The sequence below is a fragment of the Orbicella faveolata genome, unplaced genomic scaffold (assembly GCF_042242905.1).
Source record: "Orbicella faveolata isolate gen_17 unplaced genomic scaffold, um_ofav_v1 contig_1, whole genome shotgun sequence".
Lineage (NCBI taxonomy): Eukaryota > Metazoa > Cnidaria > Anthozoa > Scleractinia > Merulinidae > Orbicella > Orbicella faveolata.
This window is the reverse complement of record NW_028301536.1, coordinates 4911145-4937776: the sequence shown is the minus strand read 5'-3', so window position 1 is coordinate 4937776 and position 26632 is coordinate 4911145. Positions and strand designations below refer to the sequence as shown.

Below are 26632 nucleotides of genomic sequence, written 5' to 3'. Positions count from 1 at the left end.
TAAAGTGACCGAAAATCGGAGAGTTTGTTAAAAAGGACAAATGAGACCCCCAAGGACTCGTTCGACCTACAGTAATGGCCAAAAGTCCCTGGGACACTTCACAAAATGACAACGGGTGACGCATTATTTTGAAGTGGAACGTCATTATTTAATTTGCCCACACCCTCTCCTCCCCACCCCTCCCCCCCCCAAAAACACAATGTTGGAAAAGTGGGTTTACTTTGGATGAATCAACATCAACGTTGTGTTGGGGGTGGGGAGGTGGAGGTGGTCGGAAAGATAATACGTTGGCAAAAGTGCAAAGTGTCCCAAGACTTTTGGCCAGTATTGTCTGAATGAACTCTGATGTTAAAATTGCTCCTTATAGCGATAAAATGACTACAATGTTGGGATTATTTCAGTTTACTTAAAACGGTTTTACTGTAGACACTGGGTTACAGCCTAGAAATTGTGACATGTAAATTCATAAACGCAGTGGGGAGGGGTGGGTAAGTTTTTGAGGTAAGAAGATGACTTGCAGTTGTTGATTTGATAAGTTGTCCGTCTCCAAGTGCTTTTTCTCATACAGATCGCCATGTTACATGGCCAATTGATGTGCTTATTATTGCAAGAAAAATGATGGAGCAATTTCAATAGATATTGTACCTGTTCCATCAAGCAGAAGAATCGCGTGATGAATTTATTCATGGGAACAACACAAAACAGTCAAATACAAACATTAATTAACCTCTGTGGCTCTCTCAAAGTCCAGATATGGTCAGACATGAGATATGTTTGTTGATGAAAGTGGCGTGTGTTTGTTCACCTGAAATTTGACACCGAAGGTCACGCAAGGCCCTGCAGTTAGTTATTGTTAATGAGTAACGCCAACAACACTCACTACAATACTCACCAGCATTTTCTGCTCTTTAAGACCTTTATAAGCTGTTGTTCAGCAGGGATGCGTATCATAAGTCTGATAAGTGGCCAGAACGATCAACTCGGTTTTATCCAAAATAGTCGTTTTATGAAGTGGCTTTTGATAATAACTCACGTTTTCCTCTTTTTTTTTTTTTGCGACAATACTCGCATGTTAATAATAAATAAACAATGAACTCAGTACTTTATTCTTGGCTTCACAAGGTGAGTAATAAAAACTCTTATTCTTCGGCCATTTCAGCTTGAGTTAAAATAGAAAACAAACCGCGGTCATAAACATGACAAAACAACGCATGTTGTAAAAAGCTTGATCTAAGAACTTAACGTTTCGTAAGCTTCTACATACATCATCAGAAGTATAAAAACGGTAGCTGCATTACAATAAATTTAAACGAGAAGACTAGTACCTAATAGGGAAAACCGGTACCTAATAAGGAAAGAAATGACAAGGGATATAAATGAAAAAAAAAGAGACTTAAAATCTGCTAAAAAAAAACAAAAAAAAAAAACATATAAATGGCTAGTAGAGAAGAAGTTTCTCACTGCCAACATTTTTATTAAGTGCTGGTTGCAAATCACAAATCAATAATATTTCTTTAATTTTACAATGCACATCAGATCGTCCGGTGGCTAAAATGTCAAAGTGATCCCAGTTTATCGTGTGGCCTGTCAGGGTCATATGGTCTGCCACGGCAGAAACGTGGTTAGTACTCGTCAGCGCTTTAAAATGCTCCGTTTTCCTGTCATGCAACCGACACTTTGTTTTTCCAATGTAAAAGGCATTACAATCCCAACAACCAGCCTTGTACACAACCTACTGTCCCCATAAACGAAATTTTCACAGTTTTACCTTATCTAGGGATTCAAAGTAAAATTGCCACACAGCAGCTTAAATCATGCATCCACAGGTTCTATGGTTGTTTTAGTCTTAAGATTATTTTCCGGAACACTAGTCGAATTAAGTCTTTTTTCCCCTATAAGAGAGGAAAACGGAGCATTTTAATGCGCTGGCGAGTACTAACGATGTTTCTGTCGTGGCAGACCATATGACCCTTACAGGCCACAGGATAAAATGGGGTCACTTGGACATTTTAGCCACCGGACGATCTGATGTGCATTGTAAAATTAAAGAAACATTATTGATTCGTGATTTGCAACCAGCACTTAATGAAAATGTTGGCAGTGAGAAACTTCTTCTCTACTAGCCATTTATATGTTGTTTTTTTTTTCAGCAGATTTTAAGTCTCTTCATTTTCATTTACATCCATTGTCATTTCTTTCCTTTTTGGGTACTGGTTTTCTTTATTAGGAATTGAACTAGTCTTCCCGTTTAAATTTATTGTAATTCAGCTAACCGTTTTATACTTCTGATGATGTATGTAGAAGCATACGAAACGTTAAGTTTTCAAATCAATGTTTTTACAACATGCGTTGTTTAGTTATGTTTGTGATCGCAATTTGTTTTCTCTTTTTACTCAAGCTGAAATGGCCGAAGAATAAGAATTTCTACGAGTTGATGTTCAGTTCCCCCTAACGTTTAGACAACATTAAAGATTAAATTTGTAAAAATCGTGAAAGTTGCACCGTTTGTCTTTTAGGTAGTTTAACAGTGATACTCTAAATACATACTTTGGAAAGCTTGTCAAATATATTTTGTGGCCACTAAGAGTTATTACATGGTTTAGATGCCCGTTGGCGCATGGGGTAAGTCTCCGCAGTTACCATATGCACAGATTTTTTGAAAACTTTGCCAAAAGTTACGTCTCATCAGGCTTATTAAAATTAAATAAAAAAAATTCACCGTGCCGTTTTTTAATTATAAGCCCCTAAAGCTGTAATTAAGGGTGTTTTTAGCAGGTCATACCGTTGCTATGGTTACCTATTGCGTCACAAAAATGATAACAACGTGTTCACCAATGATTGGGAAGTTGTTTTGATACAATGATGGTAGCATCAAATGATGAAGAGTGGTTATGATGACCATCAAAATCTAACAGCTGGAAATTGTTTTGAGCCACCTTAATACTATTTTAAACGCCCTTCTAACTCCTTTCGTATTACATATAGAACAAAGACAACACAAGCAACTTCTTCTGTTTCAAATAATTTATTAATTTAAAGAAAAAAAGTGTGCTACACAACATTGAAAAAATAAAGAATTGAAAAGACGATTTAAATTCAAGATTGATGTACTTGCCATCTCATCAGTTCGTGATTTACACACATGAATATTTCACCTGAATTAAACAAGTTTATTTGAAACATCAATATGAGTCAGTTAAACTTTAATAACAAAGGAGAATACTCTGTAAAATATGACTTCAGAAACAGACTTCGGCTTTAATAATAAATAATCAAACCTATTTCACACTCAAGGGGGCAAAAAGCTGTCTTTTTATAAAATTACAGGTTTATTTAGAAAGTTGAAGAAACGAAGTTGAATTCCATTACACGTAACAGTTAATTTCCTAAGACATGAACTTTATAAATTACAGTGAACGGCTGTTTTCTTACAAAAATTTCATAGATTACAGTTTGTTTTGATCACATGGGGTGACAACTTTAAAAGCTCTGTTACCGACGAACAAAATATTTTGGCCAAAAATCAAAGGAATCGCACCGGATTATAATTCTGCTCAGAAATTTTGAGGTGACCTTCACCGGCAGATATTACTTTTCAAGCAGCTTTTATTAGAATTGTCACACCCAGTGCTCATATTTTTATTATACTAGCTTTACTTTAAGGATTCAACTCAGAAACTAACTACACTCGCTAACGTTACTGCTAAAACTAAGTTGGTTTTTATTTTGTACTTTTACTTTACTTTGCTTAACGAAGAATTTTACATGTCACTGTGTCTAGCGATTTTTTATTATTTTTACAATTTAAATTAATTACAGGCCAAGAAGTTACACTTTAATTTGTCCGGGAAAACCTGAAAGTAGAATAAACAGCAAAACCTGAATAGAATGTTTCGTAATACACAATTCATCAAATAGTTTCGCTCGCGCGCGATTGGTCTAAACTCGTCACGTGACCGAATATTCCCCAGCTCATACTGGGGAATATCCTAGAATATTCCGTAATTTTCAATAGTGCGCATGTTGCGAAAAATATTTAAAGGATAATAAACACAATAGCCTCCATTTGACTTTGAAAATATGCTCGGCTATTTGTCCTTGGACATTATCTGTTCCTCAAAGCTCACAGTTTTCCTCGAGCTGGGCTCTGGGCAAACTGTTCGCTCCTCGGAACAGATAATGTCCGCGGTCAAATATCCGAGCATACTTTCGCGCCAAATGGAGGCTATTGTTTACATATACTATAAAAATTTATAATTCATTGAATTCAAGTGCCTGATAACCAATCAATAAAAATCGTTTTATCCATAAATTAAAAAAGTTTGTGCTGGTATGAGAAAACTGGCAGCATTTTTAAAACTTGCACGACATAACTTCCTGAAAACTGTCACTGTTACCAGAAAAGAAATATTGATGATTAAAAAAACCTGTGGAATAATGGTTACCTGTCAGTTTGGCAAGTTCAACCGGATTCTGCGTGAATTTTAATTTCTCCATCGCTGCCACGCTGAAATGAAAATAAAACAAGTAAAAAAAGGTTGATTAGTTTCATTTGCACTTCATAGTTTAGTTTGAACGATTAATGCCAGGTTTCACCAAATAAAATGAACAAAAATGACACGATTGACGAAAACGCAGCGTTTTGTTTCCACTAAAGTTTAACATCAACGCACTATATAAGGCACAACACGTTTATACGAATGAAGAAGTGTTAATACAATGAACAGCAATTTGACTTAGTTCTTGTCGACAAATTAGGTATTTGAAACTTTTCAATTACACGCAGCTTCTAATCATATCAGCGTAGAAAGTGTATACATTGCCCGACAAGTTCCCTGGCACATTCCTTGCTACTTGTGGCTACTTGAATTCGTTTGGTGTACTCAAGCGGGTGTGGTGTGGTGTGTTAGCCCCAGGAATATAAGAAGGCCTTGAACTCAATTAGACACCCACCTAAAAAAGTGTCGACTTCTCCTGCTTTGTAGGTCAAGGCAGACCTGAACATACCAAGAGGGATTGTAGAATACAATACGCAATAGTTGCTCTCCAAGCCTGAGTAAAATAGATAAGGAAAAAACATAACGAAATTAATAAAATATTAAAGCCATTTTTTGGCGGGTTTCTTGAAGTAGTCCCTTGGACACAGGACTAATACATTCTCTCAGCTCAGTATTAAAATATATAAAATACATACATGTCCCCGAAAAAATTAATTCTTGGAGTCACTTATTTATTATTGGTCTAATTTAAGAGAGGAAACTTGGGGAAAATGATCAAAGAGGTAACTATGCTACGATTATATCCTTCGTTTAAAACTGGCGTTAAAATCAATGACAATTTTTACATTACAAAGATCGCCCTTGGGGGTAGAAAAGGTTTTGAGTGAAAACATTTATTTCATTGAAAATAACCGAAAAGTTCACATAACAACTGAAAACTTACCGGGTACACAGAGTGTCAAAAAGATCCCTGGCATAGGCCGATTGATCGGGCAGGTATGCGGTGTAACCAAGTCTTTGTTTGTATACAACGACAAACCTGCCCCGACCAATCAGGCAACTTATTGCCTCTGGTATGTAGCTGTGGAATGAATAAAAAAGATCAACACTAAATTGTAGTGGGAAATGGCTTCGAAACTCTTAAAAAATCGATTTTTTTTTGTCATTGGCTGTTTGTCATTTTTGTCATTGGCTGTTTTGTCATTGGCTGTCCAATAGGGAACTTAAGAAAACCACAACGGTAACGGTAACGAGAACGTCACCAGACAAAAGGTTTAATGAGCGTAACAATGGCGGTGCAGGTGCGTTACAAAACTTTGTACATTTCTTAGCCGTCTTCTGCACAGCAACAGCGTGACATGACTAAGTTCTGCGTATTTTGGAGAACGCAAACGACGGCGGCTAATTTTTCACATTTTTATTTGGAATTCAACGATGGCATAAAATTTCTAGCTTGAGCAATCTGTGAGACCAATAGGCGCACTGAATAGATCTAGACAACTGCGAAATTGAAAGATAAAATATAAATTCATTTTTTACCACTCGTTGTCCTCGCCGTCGTCATTGTTTAAGCTCCCTAGTAGCTCTAACTAACGTAACGACGACCACAATTTCCTTGGGATATCAAATAAAATTAACATCCGTCCGTTTTCATCTAGCAAGGCCAGAAAACAAAATAAAAAACGAAGCACTTACTCTGAGCTCTCGACGGAGGTACAGTATTTTTCGGAATCGAGTGTAAAAAGGTGGAAGCCATATTCATGAAGACCTGTTAAGGCAAATAAAATGATTAGAAATTACTTATGAAAATAAGTAGGTATTTATCCCGCAGAATGCAAATCAGATATTGGTGGTGACCCTGTGATGGACTAACACCGCATTCGGGGGAAGGGGATTGGGGGACGCAGTTAAGCACCGGCCTGATGGGTCACTAGAATCGAATGCATTTTTTCTTTTCACTTATATTTACCTTCATAGGTAAGACAATCCGGTAGCTTCACAGAGGCTGGGATTGTCTCAGGAACTTCATGAATGGCTGGAATGGATAAAAAGAAGTAAAACTACGCGATAAGTATTAGTTCTCTGACAGCACGAAACAGGTCTACATACACACTTAGCAAAGTCAGTGCTTGTACTTACAAGGACATAAAACTGCGTAGTTAAGGCTTAATATAATGAACAAAGATAACCACGAGCTAAATTTCTACAGCTAACTGATAAGCTCAGCGCGAATTTATTAATCAATGTCAAAAAATTATTATTGATGTTTTATATGTGATATTGTATACCTTCCTGGCTCGTAGGATCACCAAGTACAGTGTTGGGTGTATCAATTGGCTGAGGAAGAACTTCAGGAATTGCTAAAACAAAGTACCAAGCATAGCAACATTAAAGTCGATTTATCAACTAAGAAATATTGCAGCAACGAGACTTAGCTGTTAACAGCTGTCTGTAAATAATGAAATAATTCTAGGTCTTACGACCGGTTTGCTTCAAACAGACATAGGTTCAAAACCTGTTGGTGTATTTCGTGGTATAAGCAACAGTTTATGACGAAGACTCGTATAGCTGCATGGACAATTACGGACCTAACCTGTCACAAGCGGACCTTCGGCGTTAAGTCCAAGGAGCAACGAGCGCTCAACTTTAAGATATTGAAAAAAAAAACAACATCGGAAAGTATTTTATAGAAAATCTAGGCTCCATCAGTATGAAGCGTTATTAGGGTCAAAATTAGAATGCAAATTATGTTATGGTGTTTCGTATTTTATTCGGCCACACTGATGAATTAAGTTCGAACGTTTGATCGAATTGTGTTCCGCTCTTTTGAACTATGTTCGGAAGTTTGAATTTATTATAGAATACTATTAAACCGTTTGTAAATTATGTTCGGCTCTTAAGAGTTATGTTCGGAATGTTTAGCTTATAATTGCTTTGGCTGTTTTCTTGATTTATGTTTTGACTTATGGAATGCGGCTTCTTCGAATTATGTTCGGCAAGTGGATTGGAGCTTCGCGCAGGAAACTCACGAGCAGTCCCGGGACGAGTAAATTTTCCCGCGCTTTCAATATTTATTCCAATTATTACCAGTGTTGGTGTGCTGTTTAAATCAATATGGTGGACGAGTCGATCACTCGGATCACTTTCGAATTGGGCAGACATATAGCCACAAATAGCCTCCTATAGCCACAATTTGAAAATTCTCTCATTGATCCTTCCGCTATCCAAAGCTTCATCAGAAATATCTGAATATCTTTGCCTTACAAAAGTTTCATACTCAGGAATTCTCCGTTTAACAGTGCTTCCGCTAACACTAAGTAGAGATCTCTCTGGATTTAAACCCCAAGTCTAATAAAAACTTGAGCTGACCCTTTGAAATAATAAAGCGTGGTCTTCATCGTTCGCTAGTAGCCGTAATCTCTGCTTGAAGCGAGACACTGGACTGATTAAAATCGTCATTTTCTGTTTCACTTTGTCTCATAAGTTCCATGGCTTCGTGAGTGACGGCCATTACAGCTTCTCCAGATGGAATGAGGTCACTGTAAAGCACAATTGTACAACCAGTGAAGGCGGAATTGTTGAAAATCACTCTGACAAGCACTTCGTTCAATCAAATCGATATCACTTCATGTCTGCCCAATTAACTCCAATTCGAAAGTGATCGACTCATCCGCCATACCACCAACACTGGTAATAATTGGAATAAATTATTGAAAGCGCGGGAAAATTTACTCGTCCCGGGACTGCTCGTGAGTTTCCTGCCGACAGGCTCCAATCCACTTGCCGAACATAATTCGAAGAGGCCGCATTCCATAAGCCAAAACATAAATCAAGAAAACAGCCAAAGCAATTATAAGCTAAACATTCCGAACATAACTCTTAAGAGCCGAACATAATTTACAAACGGTTTAATAGTATTCTATAATAAGTTCAAACTTCCGAACATAATTCAAAAGAGCGGAACATAATTCGATCAAAAGTTCGAACATAATTCATCAGTGTGGCCGAAGAAAATACGAAACACCATAACATAATTTGCATTCTAATTTTGACCCTAATAACGCTTCATACATCAGGCATCCGATGAAGTTTTAGTTCTCAGTAATAGCTCCTGGTAGATAAGATAAATTATGTTTAAGTAAAGTGGATACCTTTCATTGTGGAAGTTGGCTTGCTGAAAACTAATTCCTCGTCCGGGAAGTTCTTCCCCCCCGTTAAAAAGCCAAGTAAGGAATATTCCTGGTGAATATTCTCATATATATGTTTAATGTTCGTAACACCCCTAGATGGTGTGGGGTGATTTTCGGTTGGTTTAGGGGGTATGGAGTAATTTTGTATTGGCTTTTTAACGGGGTGAACGCCATATAAGGTTGTGAGGCGTTCACGGCCATGGTATATCTTTGGTATCTAGAGAGAAACAAATTTGCAAACGTCAGCACTTTTGATGGACGAAGGAGCGTTATATAGCCTTGTATTATATTGTGAGCTGGAAATTTAGATTTAATTTAACGCAGCCATAAAATTCATAGATATTCTCTGAAGGCTACTCATGCCTGTTTTTTTTCGCCTGAATATGAAAACTTTGAATTCAAATAGGCGCTTTCTAAATCAAAATCATATGACCATAAAAATATTACTAGTGTACTCAAACATAAAGAAATAACAAGTGAACAATATGATTGGTTTTGTTTGGTTTGGCGATCTTTCCGTTCCGGATAATTCAGATACGTCAATCGGACAAAGCTCTCTCCATATTACCAATTAGGGAAATTATCGGCGGGAAAACATTCAATTAAGGATTGTTTTGATCCTCTCAATGTGGCGTTTTTCACGTGGCGTCCCCGTGTTCCGGCACCGTTCCCGGCAAAGAATGGAATGTTTCCTACTTTTCCTACTGCATCAATATGGCAGCTGTGAGAGTGTTCTATTACTGGCGGATGAATCAAATCTTGAACACTCGGGAAAAACAGTATGATCTGCCGTCAAGAACTCCCTTATGACGGTAAATTAGCATTTGTGTTTTTTAATGTCTTTTATACAAATGACAGGACAAAATTTAAAGTATAACATCTCATTCTGATACTTTTCGCGTTTCCGATAGATTGCGAAACAACAATGTCAGATTGTTTGATTTTAAACAAAGGCCGGGTTTCAGCAATATTTAAGAGAGAAAATTCCTCCATCTTAGCACTCGTGGTTTTTTCTGTGCTGCCGGTAGCCTGTCAACAGGCTCCCGATTGGGTTATAGGACGAAAAAAAATAGGCGGCTAAGCTAACCGAGAACTTCCCTCTTTTCTTTTTTTGCGCTCGCCGGGATCCTGTTCGCAGGCTATGATTCCAGAGGATTTTTAATCCAAAAAAATATTGCATTAAGCGTTCTTTCAATAATTGTGAAAATCGCTCACTGTCTGGGTGCAAAACCAGGTGTGTTTTTTATTGATCAAAGATTACTTTAACGTGCTTCTTCAGTATAATGATCTTTAGCAGCGTTTCAAGTATCGTGTCTGGAAAAATTCCCGGACTAAGACTACAGACACGTTGAATTGAACCTTGGGAGTGTTAAAGTGTTTCGTTTACTAGACAACCCTTCCCTGTCCCAGTTGCCTAACGAAAACGCTGAGAAAAAGCGATCGTGTGAAAGAAAACCGGAGTTTTGAAGGGTGACGATGTTTGAGAAGTCGCATTGCAAGTTACGATCCTTAAAATTCTGGTCATCCTGAATAATGTTCGACACAAAGACCTACATCACTTTTTTTTTTTTTTTTTAAAGTCCGCGTAGGTTTGACGCATTTTCAACAATCCTTAAGGCTAACGAAGGCTGAACTAAAACTCATGAAAATACCACCAGTGCGTGTGAACAATTAAGAATTGCAACCTCTGGAGATGTTCAAAACCTTTCTAAATACACGTCATGATGTTTGGACAATGTTACTATGGAAGGCATACGTAATAAATATTATGTATTCGGTGTGATCAAAATACAGACGGTTTTTTTTTTATGCAGTGGACATATCTTTTATTTTCTGTGTTCAACAGATGTTGCACGCGGATGTGACCGTTGGATTTGAATTTATTTTAGTCACCAGGTTTCCAGCAAAACAGTTTCGTCCCAGATCTCGCGCAAATTTCAAATTTGGATGGCGTGTGCATTAACGTCACAAAGCCTAACGGTTTTTTTTTTCTAATGAAAACCGTTTGAACAAACAGTCGCAGAAAAGCCCTACTTCTTCACGAATTCTGAGAAAAGTTCAGATTTATTTGAACTTTGCTCACCTTTCTCCTTTTCCGGAAGCTCAAAGCTTCATTTCTACTGAATACGCAACCCATAATCTCTTATTTGCCAAGCGAACGTCGTAAAGTTAACCCTGCAAGAGACAACGAGAAAATGACGATTCTTGTCAACGCGCGTCCTTTTATACCTGAATCCATTGTGACGTCATAGAGCGCGCTGAGCTGACGACAACTCAGGTTCAAACTGACACAACAGGCAACGATTGGTCGAGAAAAGCGTCCACATGTCCATCACGTGAGACTGTGCAAGCCAACGCTTTCACGGCGTTTTACCATGGATACTTTCAAGCCACTGAAAGCTACTGAACGCTTTCACGGCATTTCACCATAGATACTAACCGTAGTTTCACTTTGAATCCTATTTTAGTTTCATTGCTTTAATTTTGTAACAGTATGGGTGTTTTCCAGAATGAAACAGAGTAAAGACAACTTTGTTTTGTAAAGCGAGTCCTCGATAACATATGGAAGAACATATGCTCTACTGACATTCATTTTGGCGACTTGAAACTTCGCTTGAAACATTTTGTATTGGTACGTACCCCATAAATGCGGAAGTTTGTCTAGATAATTGACACGAGAGTTCTGTTTTTAGTTCTCTTTTAGTTTACTTTGCCGCCTTTCTAGATATTCTCCGACGTGTTTTAAGCCCAAAGTCACTCTTAAAGAACGCTCTCGCAAGCGGACAGCTCTGCTTACGATCCCGTTTGAACTCTCTACTTCTCATTCCCGTAAGCGGACATCCTCGTGAGCGGCCGCAGACACTTGGAGGGCTTACGATCTAGACTTTTCTTTCAATTTGTGTTAAGCTCCCGTAAACGGACTCTTGAAAGGAATTGGGCGGATTTGGGCCTGACTTTGTAAGATAGCTACAAACATTTGTAAACTGCATCACTGCTTTTTGTTGCAACGAAACTATTAATGTTAATGTTAACGCTGGCTGCAATCATGATTTGTTCTTTCAGTTAATCACTATCGGCCAGTTCTACTACTGCAGAACACAGAAGTTTGTACAGTCGAACGTTCGGTGGCGACCACCTCTCATAAGCGACCTCGACCGCCTCTCCTCAGCGACCAGTTTTCCAAAATACCAAAGTTTCTAAGTCAAATCACTATATTTGGAACCTCTTGTAAGCGACCACCTCTTGTAAGCGACCACCACTCGTAAGAGATCGCGACCACTGTACTTTTAGAGCTAAAAGTTTGAAATATTCTTTTGTTTTAAACCTCCCGTAAGCGATCTCTTGACAGATAATAGAGCGAAAATTGGATGATAAAGTGTTGTAACATTATTGCATTCCTGGGTAGTACAAGAGATTGAAATTTCCCGATTGATAGTACCGAATTTTTTCTCGGAATTGACTTTTCACACGAATAAAACATTTAAAACACGGGGTAAGTCTCTGCAGCTGCCATATGCTAATGAGGCACAATTTTGACCCAATATCGTCCAAGCTCTCGTAAGCGACCACCTCCTGTAAGCGACCAAGTAGACTTGACATTTTGCGTGGTCGCTTACGGGAGGTTCGATTGTAGTGAGAATAACCGGTTACAGAATATCGAGACTGAAATGTGCGAAATTTAAAGAATATTCTAAGAATAAACCTGCGGCTGAGATTTTAAAAAGAAAACAATTTTGTGTGTTGGAAATTTGTAAATACAACACAATTATATGCTTTTTACGAAACCGTATAAAATTCGTCATTTCTCTAAACGGCAAAACTAACCAACAAAGAAAAACTACAGCACTAGCCGTGTGTTCGATGCTGATAACATTTCTGTAAGAAGTTATGTGTCAGCCTTAAATCATATCAGGCTTCATTGCCTGTGGCCTGGCTCTAAAATTACTTCAACTAAGAATTCTCACAAGAACAGTTCAGCCTAAAATCGACAGAAAAACAAGAATATTCAGCCTGGACCGGAAAAACAATTTCTTCTTTTAAAAAACGATTGTATACATCCTTTGACAAACTGAGGCCTGAATCACAAGTTTAACGTCCGGTAACGGATGTTTTTCCCACTGTGCTTTTACTAAAGGTGAACCTGTAAAAATTAAAACGCTGAACAAATATTTAGGAGAGAAGATAAAGCTCCAATTTTGATTTATTTCTTCTCAAACTCGTAGATAATTTACCAAGTTAAATCAAGGGAAATCACAGCTGTGACAGTGTTTGGAAACATTTTTGCAGATTTTTGAGGGGAACAACCAGGGCATTTTTTGCCTGTAGAGTTCATGTATGAACTGGAATCAACTGCATTGTCTGAGAGAGTACGAGCTGTTGACATATCATTTTCTCGCAGCTGTTCAAAATATGTGCTCAGAAAACGAGCAAAATTAAAGGATGTTGCTTTTCAGGAGAAAGCAAATCACATGGCAAAAATCAGAAATCAGCTTCTAATTAACACACCAACTGGTAAGAAGGTTTTTTTCCCATGTGTTAATTCAGTTGGCAGAGAATAAAAAGCAGTAAATTGAACGATCATGAATTGAACATTAAAGATAAACATTTTTTTTTTGTAATAATGCTCTTGAAAATTAACATTACTCGACTGCGATTGGAATACAGTTTTCATGTATAACACCAATCCAAATTTGAAACACGAGTGCAAATTTGAAACACCAGTGCGAATTACAACGAAGATATCCCAAGCTAGTTCGAAGACACTCATGACTATCGACGGTAATCCGAGGTATTACCAAGGTGGACAAAGCTCACCCGAAGCCTTCCGAAGATAGCCGAAGGTATTTGGATATTTTCCGAGCATTTCCAAACATCACCCGAACCCCTCCAAGATCAACGATTATCATCCGAACGTTTTGGAACACCTCGGACGATCACCTGAACATTTTCGTAGATTTCCGACGATTTCCGAAGATTTTCGATGATTTTCGAAGATTGCCGAAAATCACCCGTAGCTCGCCGAAGTCTTTCGAACATTTGGGGAAGTTTTGCAAATATTTTTGGGAATGTTTGAAGGTACTTGAAGACCAAGCACACACTGCAGCCTAACAAGGAAACAATGTGCAGACGACCTTAAGTAGCATGCTTTTATGTGTATTATTAACAGGTAGTCACATGATTATGCTCGTGCAATCTGGAATAATATTGCACGAGCCTGTAGGGCTCGTGCAATTTTGTTAGCCTTTGAAAAATTTACTTGTGCTTATTTATTCCAAATTGCACTCGAAATCATGTGATTATTACCTTTACTTCGTAGCCTGTGTCATAGCCTCGTACTCTCCCGTTACGAAAACATAGCAACGATAACTTCGCCAGACAAAAGGCTTAATGAACAGTAAAAAGGTGCTGTACTTGCATTATGCACCTTTGAACAAATCGTAGCCGTCCTTTGCATGTTCGTAGCATATTTAGCAGGGGAAATTTGTACAGACAGACACAGATCTATATAACTGCCAAATCCTCAAGTCAAATATAAACGCACTTTCTAACAGGTGTCGTCCTAGTCATCGCCGTCCTATCTGGGTAAAGTTCCTCAAAAATCGGAGAGAGCTTCTGTGTGTTACTTTCTATTCTCTTTCGCGTCGCTCAGCCGCATAGAAAACATTTCTGTTATAAGTAAAGGAGAAAACTGATACAACAAATAGCGGAGGGGCCGCCAGCAATCGAGTTAATTGCTAAGTGTGTAAAAAATACGAGAAATATTGAGCAAACTGATATGAAGACCTGATTGATGTATGATCTTTCATATATTCACTTGCATTGAGTAAACTGTCGTATTAGACAAAAATACCAAAACTGAACCTCGGCTTTGAGTATGTTTTTCTTCCCATTTGGACCTTTCATCGGCACAGCTGTTGTAAATTGTGTTTTAATAAGTATGACTGAGCTTGGTAAAGTCTTGCCTAATTGCTGTGCAAAACGCCAAAAGTGATGAAAGCAAAGAAAACATCGACTAATGCGAGAAACAAAATACTGAAGTTTCCCTTTTTACAAAAAAAAAAAAAAAAACGCTAAACAAAGAAAGTTTTCATCACAATTTTATTTTTTTTATTGTAACAGCTGCAATACTGTTTTTCTTTCCTTGTTTTCTACAACTCGCAAAGATTGGAATACACGAAACTGAACTTATGCAAGATTCAATCACTAGTGATAGACGTGTATCAACTGGAAACACTGGTTTTGCTAAGTTGAAGGCAAATTGGGGTTTTCTTGCGGAGCTAAAGGTAGATTTTGGTGGCGTGAGGCTGGGAAATCATCTTGGCATTCAAGTAAAATAACAAGTCTTGAATAGAGACAAGTACTGCGAGGAATTGTTATTGATTACTTTAATTGTGCAACGCACAATAATATTATGAATATCGATCAAAAATTGGAAATTTTTGCGTTTGATTGGTTACCATTAATTGATCAAGTCTTTTGTTTAATCCCATAATTTGGGTCACTTTCTTACCACCAGAGAGCCGCATATCTCACTGAAACATCTAAAAAAAAACTCCCTCAATATACCTCATTTGCGTGTTTTTCAAAGTTCGGCCTGCTTCATACGATAGCGCCGCATAAAACAGTCATAGGATGACAGTACCGTAGTTTGGAGAATGAAGCATTTCATATAGAGAGTTATTCTCTAAAACTTTTAAATTTTATCATTGACTTCCAAACTATCAAGTTTGTTTTCAATCTAATTTTCAGATAAAACGCACAGATAATAATATGAAACGGCCCATAGAACTTGGGCATTTTGGGTACAACAGCGCTCTTCATTCATTGTTTTTCCCGCCTAAGAATCTACAGACAAATGTATGGTGAACTAAAAAGGAAGCTGGACGCTTTCTAGTACTACTACATCTCTCAAATTACATTAATTAATGCAATCCTTTCCCCAGTTTCGTATCTGCGCTATTCATTAATTTGTTGGAAATTAATTCCTATGAAGACACTGCAATTTCTGACTCGTGTTGCCTACCCGTCAAAAATGGCTTCCAAAAAAACATGATCAGTTCTATTCTAACTAAGCGTACGTGCGGCGACCATTAACCATTGTGTGCGATGAAAGAGTTTCACATATGTAATTTCCCACCAATTTTATTTGTTGAGTCTGCAGTTATAAAGGCAAATCTATTTCCATTGAATAAAATGCCCATTAGATTCAGATTAACATTCATTCTGCTAAACTTTTGATTGGAAGCGAACGTGATTCGTGTCAATATGAACTAACTTCTTTTTACATTGGAGAAGAATGCAATTCAACATATTCATGAGGTATTTTCCAAAGTCGCAATAAACAACGCAAACCTCGCGTCCTTCGCATCACGTTTTCTGGCGTACATGTCAACCGCTGATGTCATTAAACATCTTCTAACGGTGAGTTACAAGTATATAAGTGGTTCTACGTTCCTGTTAAACACATTGCCTTTTAGAGTAAACAAGTGTGAGATATCTTCAATCAATTTAACCGTATCTTAACGTTGCACCAATTCTTGACAATAAATATTCCTGCTGCTGGGAGAAAAAGCGCAATCATTCGTTTTCAAGGAAAGAAGTAGGCATCTCTACCTAATCAAAGGAATGAGGTTAGTGTAACCTTACCATAAGATCTTAAATGTTTTAAGAATTTCGCTATCGCATTTTTTCGGCCTCTTCCATTAGTAACGAAAAGACACAATGTTTTCTTATTTAAAAAAAAAGAAAGAAAACGTCATAACGTAAACATTGGGATACATTTGTGTTCATGGCACGCAAAAACCTTGCAAAATTCGCGCATACGCACGGTTAACATGCAATCATTGAATTTCATCAGAAAACTTGTTTCTTTTCTGGTACTACCCAAATTTTATAGGCGTGTGTTTTCTATGGTGTATTCCCAACAAGCTTTTCTTCTTGTGCAATGTCTCGAAAAGCAGTATATTTTATAGTTTTTTGTGAAAGATTTAATTTTCTGTTACGAGGAGTATCTATGTTGTGAGTTTTCCAATGTGAAGAATTTTCTAAAACTAGGTTTTAAATAAATTGGGCAAATGCTTGCATAAACAAAATTTGGCCATACATGTAAAAGGTTGGAACAGGCCAAAATTAAAATCCTTTATCGGATCAGGCGTTACTCTTCAAACAGTAGGACAATTCCAAATCCCCACGCTATTACCTTCTCTTGCAAATACAGTGTGTTTTCTTAACATTTAGATATCGCTTGTAATCGGTTGAAACTGAGGACAACCTGGAATCTGATAGTAGCAACATTGAAACCAGCTGGAAGATTGCTTTACCAACAGTTTAATACTAAAGGTAAGAATTTAATATATATTTTAAGTTTCGTTAGTTTAAAGAAAAATGAAATTGCAACAAATTCATTTACGTATTACCGTCTCTGCATAATTACCAATGTAATGTTCAATCAAATAAAAGGAAATTGGTGAAAATTCCTGTTCGTATTGATACAAGCATCTGTAATAAATGTAGGCCCCGTACGCGTCCAGACGAAACCGTAGGAATTTCGGCAAAACGGAGGTTTCACTATGAAAGCGCATAAAATGTTTTCTGTCCACATGGGTTAATTTAAAAAAGCGACAATCACTCGTCATTTTGGATTATTTTGTGTTTGAGGAAAACTCAGACAGGGAAGTAACGTGGTTATTTTGACGGCATCGTTTTTGAAAAGCTCCGTTTTCAACTACAACAAATGAAATTTTATCCGTCCACACGAAAACGAAAAGCCGACGTTTTCAAATTCCCCCAGTTCGAAGGGTGTTTTCGAAAAGCTCCGCCGGTTTTCGTGACAGATTAGTGAGAGCGATAGCCCTAGCCACAGAAATGAAACTACGTTTTCAAATTTCTCCGGCGATGTGCGGACCCTGCCTACCTTATACTCCCACGTGAAAAAAAGGGGCGGGATAAAAAACCTCCGTTTTGCGTTTGACGGATAGCTATTGCTCTACGCTAACATATAACGTCGCACGATGTTATTCCAGCATCTTGGATTTGCAATCTTGGATTGCGCAATTTTCTCACGAAGTCATAAAATAACATAAGTTGATAGAAAAATTAACTAATAAAGTAATGTTCAATGCTTATCAAGAAAAGTAAATAATTTAATACACAGGCGTAAATTGTTTTTGTTGTGCGTGTCAAAATGTGGCTGCTATGGTAGTGTCAAATGACTCAGAGCAACAGCTGACAGATCAAAGTTTTGAACAGGGATTAATAAACAGTGATTGTTAGCATCCTAGAGGAAATATATACTGAAATACTCTCCGGGTGAAGTGGGGTGGCCTCCAGGCATCCACCCTACCCCTCTCCTGTTGTACGCCCGATGGTCAATAATGTAATGCTAATGAAAATTCACTTTCCGTTTTTGAAGATAAAAGCTGTACCATAATTAGTATTTAAGCTCCTCGCGAAATTCAGCTTGCTCTGGTTGGATTCTATTGCTTGCTCAGGGTGGTTTTATAGTGAAAGGAGAGTCGTCAGTTTTGCCTTTGTTGTTGTTGTTGTTGTAGTTGTTGTTATTGTTGTTGTTGATAAGACAACCAGCTAACTCAGCTAGTGCGAGCATAGTTAACAGATGGAATGGTTATGAAACCCGACAAAGTTCTTTGTTGTCTTTGTTTTTGTTCACTTTTTTGGCCTTGACCGTGCGCAAAACACAATAGTTGTTTACTCCGTACTGAGGAACTAACCGCATAGTAAAAAGATTGTCCAAGGTCGTGGACCTTCCAACGTAAACCTTGAAATCTTTGTGTGCTCGTTTGATGTTTGCCGGGCTTCATAACCAGTCCCCTCTATTAATCGTCAGCTAGTTCTCTTTTTCAATTAGTTCTCCTCACAGTGACTGCTTCAGATACAAGTTGCGAGAGCCAAAATGTAAGAGACAGCTGGCATTTCCGTCTGCACTTTGTAAAGGTATGTTTTCCACATGATTGTGCTGTGAGACATTTTACATTTTAAAACCTTTATGTTGCTCCACACATGCTTACTCGAAAACTGAACAAACTTTTAAACGAAATAAAACTTACAGTTCAGACGATCTTACTCTTCAACTAATACGTTTTACAACACTATCATGTTTTCGATTTCACACGGCCCAAAATGCAAAGGCTATTTGAAATACTCGGTAAATAATTTTGCAATGTAAGAGGCAGTTCTCTGTACCTTATAAATGTTGCTTTTCTCACGTAAGTTTAGATCTTTAGAGATTCTACAATATTCTCGTTTAACATGATTATATACAGACTAATTGTTGTGCTATGAAAACAGGGCCAGCTGCTAAAAAAACGAATTAGGCTGAACCGCTGGAATAGATTTCATTGCTGAAGTATTTCAGTAGATTTGCCTGTTTTAGGCCAAGAGTTGAATAAAATACAATTCACAGCTTAAAAACTACCTCATTTCTTCTTTATTACGACTTACATATTTTTTTTTCTCTTCAGAAGGCCAACATGGAAGACTCGCAGATGTTATCCAATCAGTCTGCTCTCTTCAACAGCACAGAGATGAAAAGAAGAGTTTACCTGTTCACACCAGCAGGTTTCACCACTAAACTCGTTCTTTTCTCACTTTTGGCAACTATTGGTATTGTAGGACTTCTTGGCAATATGCTAATTTACTACTTTATCTCGACAAAGAAAAAGACCAAGTCATTTATGCAAACCGCTCCATTTGTACGAAACTTTAACTTTTACATTAAGAACTTAGCTCTTTCAGACATACTGAGTAATATAATTTCAGTTCCTTTGATTTGTATTCAGATTATGTTTGATGTGTTCCAACATAGCTGGACATGTATAATTGTACGATCTCTCACCATACTTTTCCCTTCTATAACAATGAATAATTTAATGGTAATAAGCTTGGAGAGGTATTTGGCAACCCGTGCCGTTCCCCGCTCGTTCAGTGTCTCTACTATTCGCAAACTAATCTTTACTGCATGGCTTATAGGCTCAATTTTCATTTTAGGGCCAACAGCAACGTTCAATGGGGTAAGATATGACCTGAACGACACACATTATACTGTAGTTTGCAAATATGACAACAGTTATTTTACCTCTAAAATAATAGTTCTATGTTATTCAATACTACAGCACGTTATACCTGGTGTTATTTTAAGTTACCTTAATATTGCCGTTGCGAAGACATTATGGACACGACAAAAAAGAAGAATAACTGTTCAGCACACCAACGCCATCAGGGCCAACTTGATAGCTGCTAAACTCCGTGGAACATATATTCTTATCGTTTTAACGTTTGCTTTCATCATCCCATATTCAGTATTACCATATTATGCAGCCTATATAGCTTTGGCTAAGCCTTCCATTGATTTTCAAACTGATTTCATGACAAGGTATCTTAGCGCTGCCCTACTTTATTCAAACAGCACTATTAACTTCATTATTTACTTGGTACAGATGAAGGATTTCCGCGCTTTCTTAAAGAAGCTGTTCTGTGGCAACGGTAATACTATGAATGCTAACCCACCCGGGGACGGGATTCAACTCCCGAACAATCGTTGACTTCGCTTTAAAGGAGCTCAGTCACGTACAAAATTACCTTTAAATTGAAGGAAACTTGAAAATAGTAGTTTACTAAGATAAAAAAAAACCAAATAGATAATAATAAATCATAAAAAAAAACAAGGATGGTAAAGGATGGAGAAGATTAACACGGATTACAAACGACGAACTTGAAAAATCGAGCTAAACTTTTCAAGCTGTGCAAACTGTGACGTAGCTCCTTTAGGTCCTCTCGGGAGCTTACATAAGAAAGTGAATGGGGTTTATTATTGTTGAAACTTTTGAGAGGGACACTGATAGTGTACCAGAATTTCCTTTTGTGGATTTCTAGGGGATTACAAAAACAGTAACTAAAATATTTAACAATACATTTTTAACCGTGATAGATCGGTTTTCACGGTAGTTGGTTTTGCATTACTTTCCGCTACACGATTGGCTTTAAAAAAGCTCACGCCACTCTTTTATGCATCCAATCAGAAGTAAAACCAAAACCAATTGTGACTCGTTCGCACGCGGTTTCCCGCACTTCGCGTCAGCTACATGCAATAATTGCTTCGAGTTTTGATCGGTTCATTGGATTGTCTTCCCTTTTACTTAACTGGAGTGTTTAAATTTGTTTTGATTTTGTGACAATCACTTAAACCTGCTATAAAGGCATTGTTTAATTTTGGGATAAACGCGTCCCCTTTTTCTCTGAGCGAAATTAGCTTGATATTAATTCTTGTGACCCCAATTTTACCAAAACTAACCACAAATAATCTCTCTGTAAAGATATTACATTTCATATATTCAGTTGCGCAGTCGAGTAGACTAGAACATTCTTGAATCACACAACAGTAAATTAAAATATCCAAAAGTCTGGTACGAAAATTATTTTGGCTGGAGCTAGTTATTCGAAGACTAGTCATGTTACTTTGGCAAAAGCCAACATGATCATGAAATTGAACTGTTTTCAAACTCGAGAACAAGTCCTGCATTAGTTGAAACATTGAAAGAGTTTCCGTAATGGCTTGCTCGTACAAAAATAATAAAATATTTCAGTAGACAAGAAGCCCTATCAACCCTTGCAAGTTTTCATTCGGGTCCTTAACTTTCTCAAACTAGGCCGTTTCCAGTGTTTTGTTAGTCTGGCGAACTTTTGAAAGAAGTGAAGTGAAGTGAAAGACTTTATTTAATGAGGGTGACCCGTGACAGTAACTTAAGTTGTCACATAAAAGCTAACACGTTAGCTTTTCAGCAAATTTATTTGTCACATAACAATTGGCCAATTTTACTCATCTACACAAGGAAATAAGAATTGTCACATGAAAATTATCGCGTAAAAATTCCTCGTGTAGACGACTCGTCACATAAAATGTGGCAAATATGTTCGTAAGCACCAAGATTTTCTGAGGCCATTAAGCAGCCCCGCCTTGTTTCTGCGTATCTCTGCTGTCCAAAGTCATTACTGGAGCACTAAACTTTGAGCTGCTAACAAATATTTGCAGTGCCATCTCTGACTCGATCAGATATATTTGTCATATAAAAGTTGACACATAAAAATTGCTCGTGTAGACGAGAATTAAATTGAGCGAGACCATGTTTGTAAACTTAGAAACGTCTACATGGCTTGTCTCTCAACAACAAAAACAACAATTTGTCTAAAACTAAAAGCAAATTTGCAAGCAATTCCTTTCAATTTTGGCAAAGTAACTAATCAATTTTATGGGTTTTTGCTTAAAGATATCTCAATCTGATTCTTGACATTAATAAAATATGATTTTAAGCACAAGGTGTAGACAACGGCATTATCGGAGATCTGTGTTAGTTTTCAGTTTCGATGAGGAACTTGGTGCTGAAATAGCAAGTTAAAATCATTTACCGAATTTTACCAACGAATAGTTTTTTCGGCAAATAACGAAAAAAGTTGCCTCGCCCTCCTGTCCCTTTTTTCCTTCTGATCTGAGTGCCAGACTGCATGTGGCATTTGTTTATACACCGTGCGCAGGGAAGTTCATTTTGGAATAGATTCCAGGAGTGGTACTCAATCTCTGGTAACACGAAACTGCCGTTGTCAGAATTAAAGGTTATGATCCGAATTATTCGTTGTTTAGCCCTCAACCAAACAAATATATCAGAGATTCGAACAAGTTGTGTACTTGTAAATAACAAAAAGAGCATTGTAAGTAGATCACCTGTAATTTAATTAGACTAGTGTAATTGAAATATATGTATTGTAAGTAGTGCAAGTATAAGTAGTTTAAGTGTCGTGTAAGTAGTGAGTATACCATAAGTATATATAGCTTATATGAGTAAGTATAATATAAGTAATGGTAATAGGACTGAGTGGAGTCCAATTCGGTCTGTAAATATACGAGTGATAACAAAATCGGATAACCGCGCAGCGGGAGTCTGATTAGTTTATCACGAGTTATTGACCGAATTGGGCGACAAGAAATATTATTACCAATTAATCATAAAAATTACAATTTCCGAGAAAAGAAGAGCCAAGTTATGAAAGAAAGGGAAAGTTTGCATTAAAAGACAGACAAAGGAGGCGTAAATTGTTTAATGATGCTCTGAAATTAAACTACAACTTTGAAAATGATTGGTTGATTTAACCTACAACTTTGAATGCGATTGGCTTATTCAACTGTCCGATAGCAAACTGCCCGATGACAACTTGGCTAGTGAATTAGTGGAAAATAGGGGTTTTTTAAACCAATCACATTAGACGAAATTGTAATTTTTATGATTAGTGTTGTAAGTAGTGTAAGTAACAAAAAAAAATATTATAATTAAGGGTTCGAACAATTAATGCACAAACAATATTAAGAGCTTTGTAAGTAAAAATTGGTAAGTAATTTCGTGATTGATAATGGTACGTAATAGGACTGAGTGGAGTCCAATTCAGTCTGTAATACGAGTGTTTAACAAAATCGGACAACCGCGAAGCGGGAGTCCGATTTGTTAATCACGAGTATGATTACAGACTGAATTGGACGACGCGAAGCCCTGTTACCAATTAATCAAAACTATGACAAACTTCGAGAAACGAACAAACCGTCGATTGAGCGCTGAGCGATTAAACGTCGTTATGAATGCTGAAAGACACAGCAGTTTACTCAACAAAGTGCACCGCAACAGCGCGCGCAAAATGACACGTACTGTCGAATTACAAGCATGACGCGTACACTGTCCAATTAATGCTCAAATCAGGCTGCTGATGGCCAATCACGTTCGAGAATTTTGTTATAGTTTTGATTACTTTGGTAATCGTAAAAGTTACGAACATTTTAGTACCGTAATAATATATTTAAGAAACACTAAGGTACGAAAATGCATTTAACCTTACATAACTGTAGACTTTTGATGGTCATTGTACATTTGTAGAAGATAGAAAACAAATAAAGTGTTTTATGTGGAGTCAATCAATTGTACATGCCTTCTTAGGACAACTTGTGAGCGTGTTCATTAGGTACATTTTAGTCTGTCAGTGGTTCAGGATTAATTATTTGCAACGCTTGATTCAAATCCCATTCTCAAATTCAATAATAATTCATCAAGTTAAAACAAAGGAAACCTTGACCGTGACGGTGTTTGGATATCTGCCATATATTAGCATAGCGCGTTTTTTGTTTAGTTTTAGTTTCGATTGAGAAGACATATCAAACATGAAAAATAGGGTTTGATCGCATTTGAAAACACCAAGAATTTGGTCAAAATACTCCGCTACGCGTCGTGTTTTCAACTCTCTTCTCAGTCTTTGGAAATGTGGTCAAAGACGATCTTTCGTGTTTGATATATTACTTCAACATACACTTCAAACGATCGCCTAACGATAACCTAATCATAACGACCAGTAGTCATCGGCCAAACACCCTACCCGTAACCCTTCCTGATCCAAGAGGTTATCCCTTCAAGGTACTGCGCTTAATTAGCCACTGTGATTTCGCACCGTTGGTATAGCAACCTAACTGGAGAAGGTTGCTATTGCTTTGGTGTGATCCGTATGTTTTTGATTTTAAAAAATATGCGATTTTTTTCAACTAATGAACGCAGGGTTCGGCAGAGCGGCCGAACCAAATATCAACTCATACAGATTGAGAGCAAATGAGCAATCTAATCTAATCATGGTAGAATTCTAACTATAAAATTTGGAACACTCAAATAACGCCGATGTCTATTGTTCCTGTCAGTTTTGCTACTTTCCAGCTTTAGAAAAATCGCGGAGACTGAATTGTTATTTGAAACTTGCAACAGTAAGCCTGCCCTTGCCAGTTTTTGTTGTTGTTGTTGTAAATTATTTAAGAATTATTCGCTGAAGGCGGAGTGAACATTGGTGAATATTCACCGAGACGAAGTCGAGGTGAAAATTCACGGATGTTCACTGAGCCTGAGGCGAATAATTGTTTTAGCATAATTTTCAGAGGTGAATAGCAAGAACTACAAAATAACGGACTAAAACAAAAAACACAGACGCAATTGTTCGTTAACATACGGGTATGTAGCCGTAGGTTTGATAACAAGCTTACATGTACATCGGTTACGAATCAATTTACTCATCGATTTTTTTCAATAAAACAAGCGAAACACCACGAAAAATAGTATAAATATATTCATCCGGTACCTTTGTTTTATCGTTGTTAACTTCATTCACAGTCGCCGTCATCGTCTTAAAATAAGTAGCTTTAATTAGTTTGAAGAAAAATAAATTTCGGTCAATCGATCTGACCTGCTGGCGATCGTAACTACTGTGTTACGATTCTTAAATGCCTTAAATACGAGTTCTTGAAAAGATTTTTGGTCCAATGGCGACAGCAGTCATTTTGAAAATTCTCCATATTTCAAATATCCTGGACTTGGAGTGATGTCTTTCGGATAAATGAAGATTTCATTCACCAACTGTCTTTCCTGTTTACTTGCCGCGATGGCAAAGGTGTTGAGCTTAGTAATCAAGCTCAGAAATGTTATATTCACCTTCAAGAGCGGTGAACATAAGGTCGCCGTTATGTGGACGATCTCCAGTCATTCAACATTCATGGCAAAGTGTACTATCGTAAGCAAGGAATATTGCTAGCGAAACATTGCTATAAATTGCATGCGTCCGAACCAATTAATTTAAGGAACGAGATATAACACAAAGAACACAGGAAAAGCTCGAAACATTCTTAAAAATTTAGCCCTCACCGCTCATCACTAACCAGTTATTTTGTACAATCATCATTATATGGCTAGCTCCGTGAGCAGGCAAGGTGAACCGAATCCGCTGTGATTTGCTACCAGAGCGAGCCAGAGAGAGCTATCTCGCCCGCTCGGGATTACGCGCTGTGTCCCGCAAGAAAAATCTCCCCGAAGATCACCTTTTTTTGGTATTCTTTATCCCATATAATAAATCCTTTATTGACCAAGCTTGGTCCGTCAAAATCGCTGGAAATTGGTCTCGTTCTTTTCTTTGCGTGTTTATGGACCATAAACTCACAGGAAAAAAAAAAGAAAAAAAAAAAAAAAAAAAAAAGAACTTGGCCAATATCCAGCCATCCTGACCTCGTACTTGGTCAATAACCCATATATAACTAGTTTTTTTTATCATAAATTGCGGGGTTAACGATTAGCATTTTTGCGTTTATTTCTAGCGGAGAGCGAGGTTAAACTTTTTGTAAGTTTTATGAAGAAAGAAAGAAAAAAATTAACAAAGGGAGAGAAGGAAAGAAAAACGAAGTTGGCAATTATAAAATTCGCTCGTTCTCATACACGATGATATATGGAAAACGTTTTCAGGTGCAGAAGTATATGCTGGGTTATTAGCAAAAAAAAAAAAAACAGGCTTAGTAAAGTTGATTATCCAAACAGACACCAAGATAACAAAACTATCTCACTTAAATTTTAATTGAAACTGTCAGTTTTCCTGCAATTAGGAAATTTGCATATAAAAACTAAAGATTATGGCCAGCTTACTGTGGCCACATCTGACGGTCAAGTATAAACCATGTTGTAAAATCCTGTAAATTGTGAATCATAGAGCACTGTGCACAATTTTAAGCCGAATTTCACCGAAACAGGTAAGAAGCTATCGGTTTGTACTTGTAAGGAAATAAAGGCGACACGTCTGTCCTTGTCTTTCCTGGCAAAAGGCAATCATATCGATTGATCTAAATGGTTGCTATTTTTGTGTTAAAAGTCAGCTGCCATACAAGAACAATGCACTAATGAGAGTTTTCAAACCGAATTTTACATGTCATATAACAATATCTACATACGGTTTTAATTTCGCTACTTGGCAAGTTGTTAACCCATCAATAATTTATGATCAAGCTGTGAAAACGTTAGCCTTTTATCGCTAACAGAAGAGGTTTCTTATCAATTTGAAACTTCCGTAAAACAATCATTTTCTTTAGTCAGT

The 26632-nt window shown here is 37.3% G+C and overlaps 2 protein-coding genes across 2 annotated transcripts; one reads left to right on the top strand and one right to left on the bottom strand.

Annotated features, from left to right (window-relative positions):
• Positions 1-3828: 3828 nt before the first annotated feature.
• On the bottom strand, positions 3829-11154 carry LOC149117795 (uncharacterized). The gene is made up of 9 exons (XM_089276312.1): positions 10764-11154; positions 8651-8906; positions 6788-6859; positions 6469-6534; positions 6195-6267; positions 5443-5580; positions 4954-5052; positions 4446-4507; positions 3829-3854 (listed from the first exon to the last, which is right to left on the bottom strand). Exons 1-9 carry the CDS (start codon positions 10824-10826, stop codon positions 3829-3831), a joined length of 855 nt encoding a protein of 284 aa, XP_089132438.1. The 5' UTR covers positions 10827-11154.
• Positions 11155-19175: 8021 nt separating this feature from the next.
• On the top strand, positions 19176-20438 carry LOC110064550 (adenosine receptor A3-like). The gene has a single exon (XM_020771615.2). The coding sequence runs from the start codon at positions 19180-19182 to the stop codon at positions 20248-20250; it is 1071 nt and encodes a 356-aa protein (XP_020627274.2). The 5' UTR covers positions 19176-19179; the 3' UTR covers positions 20251-20438.
• Positions 20439-26632: the final 6194 nt, after the last annotated feature.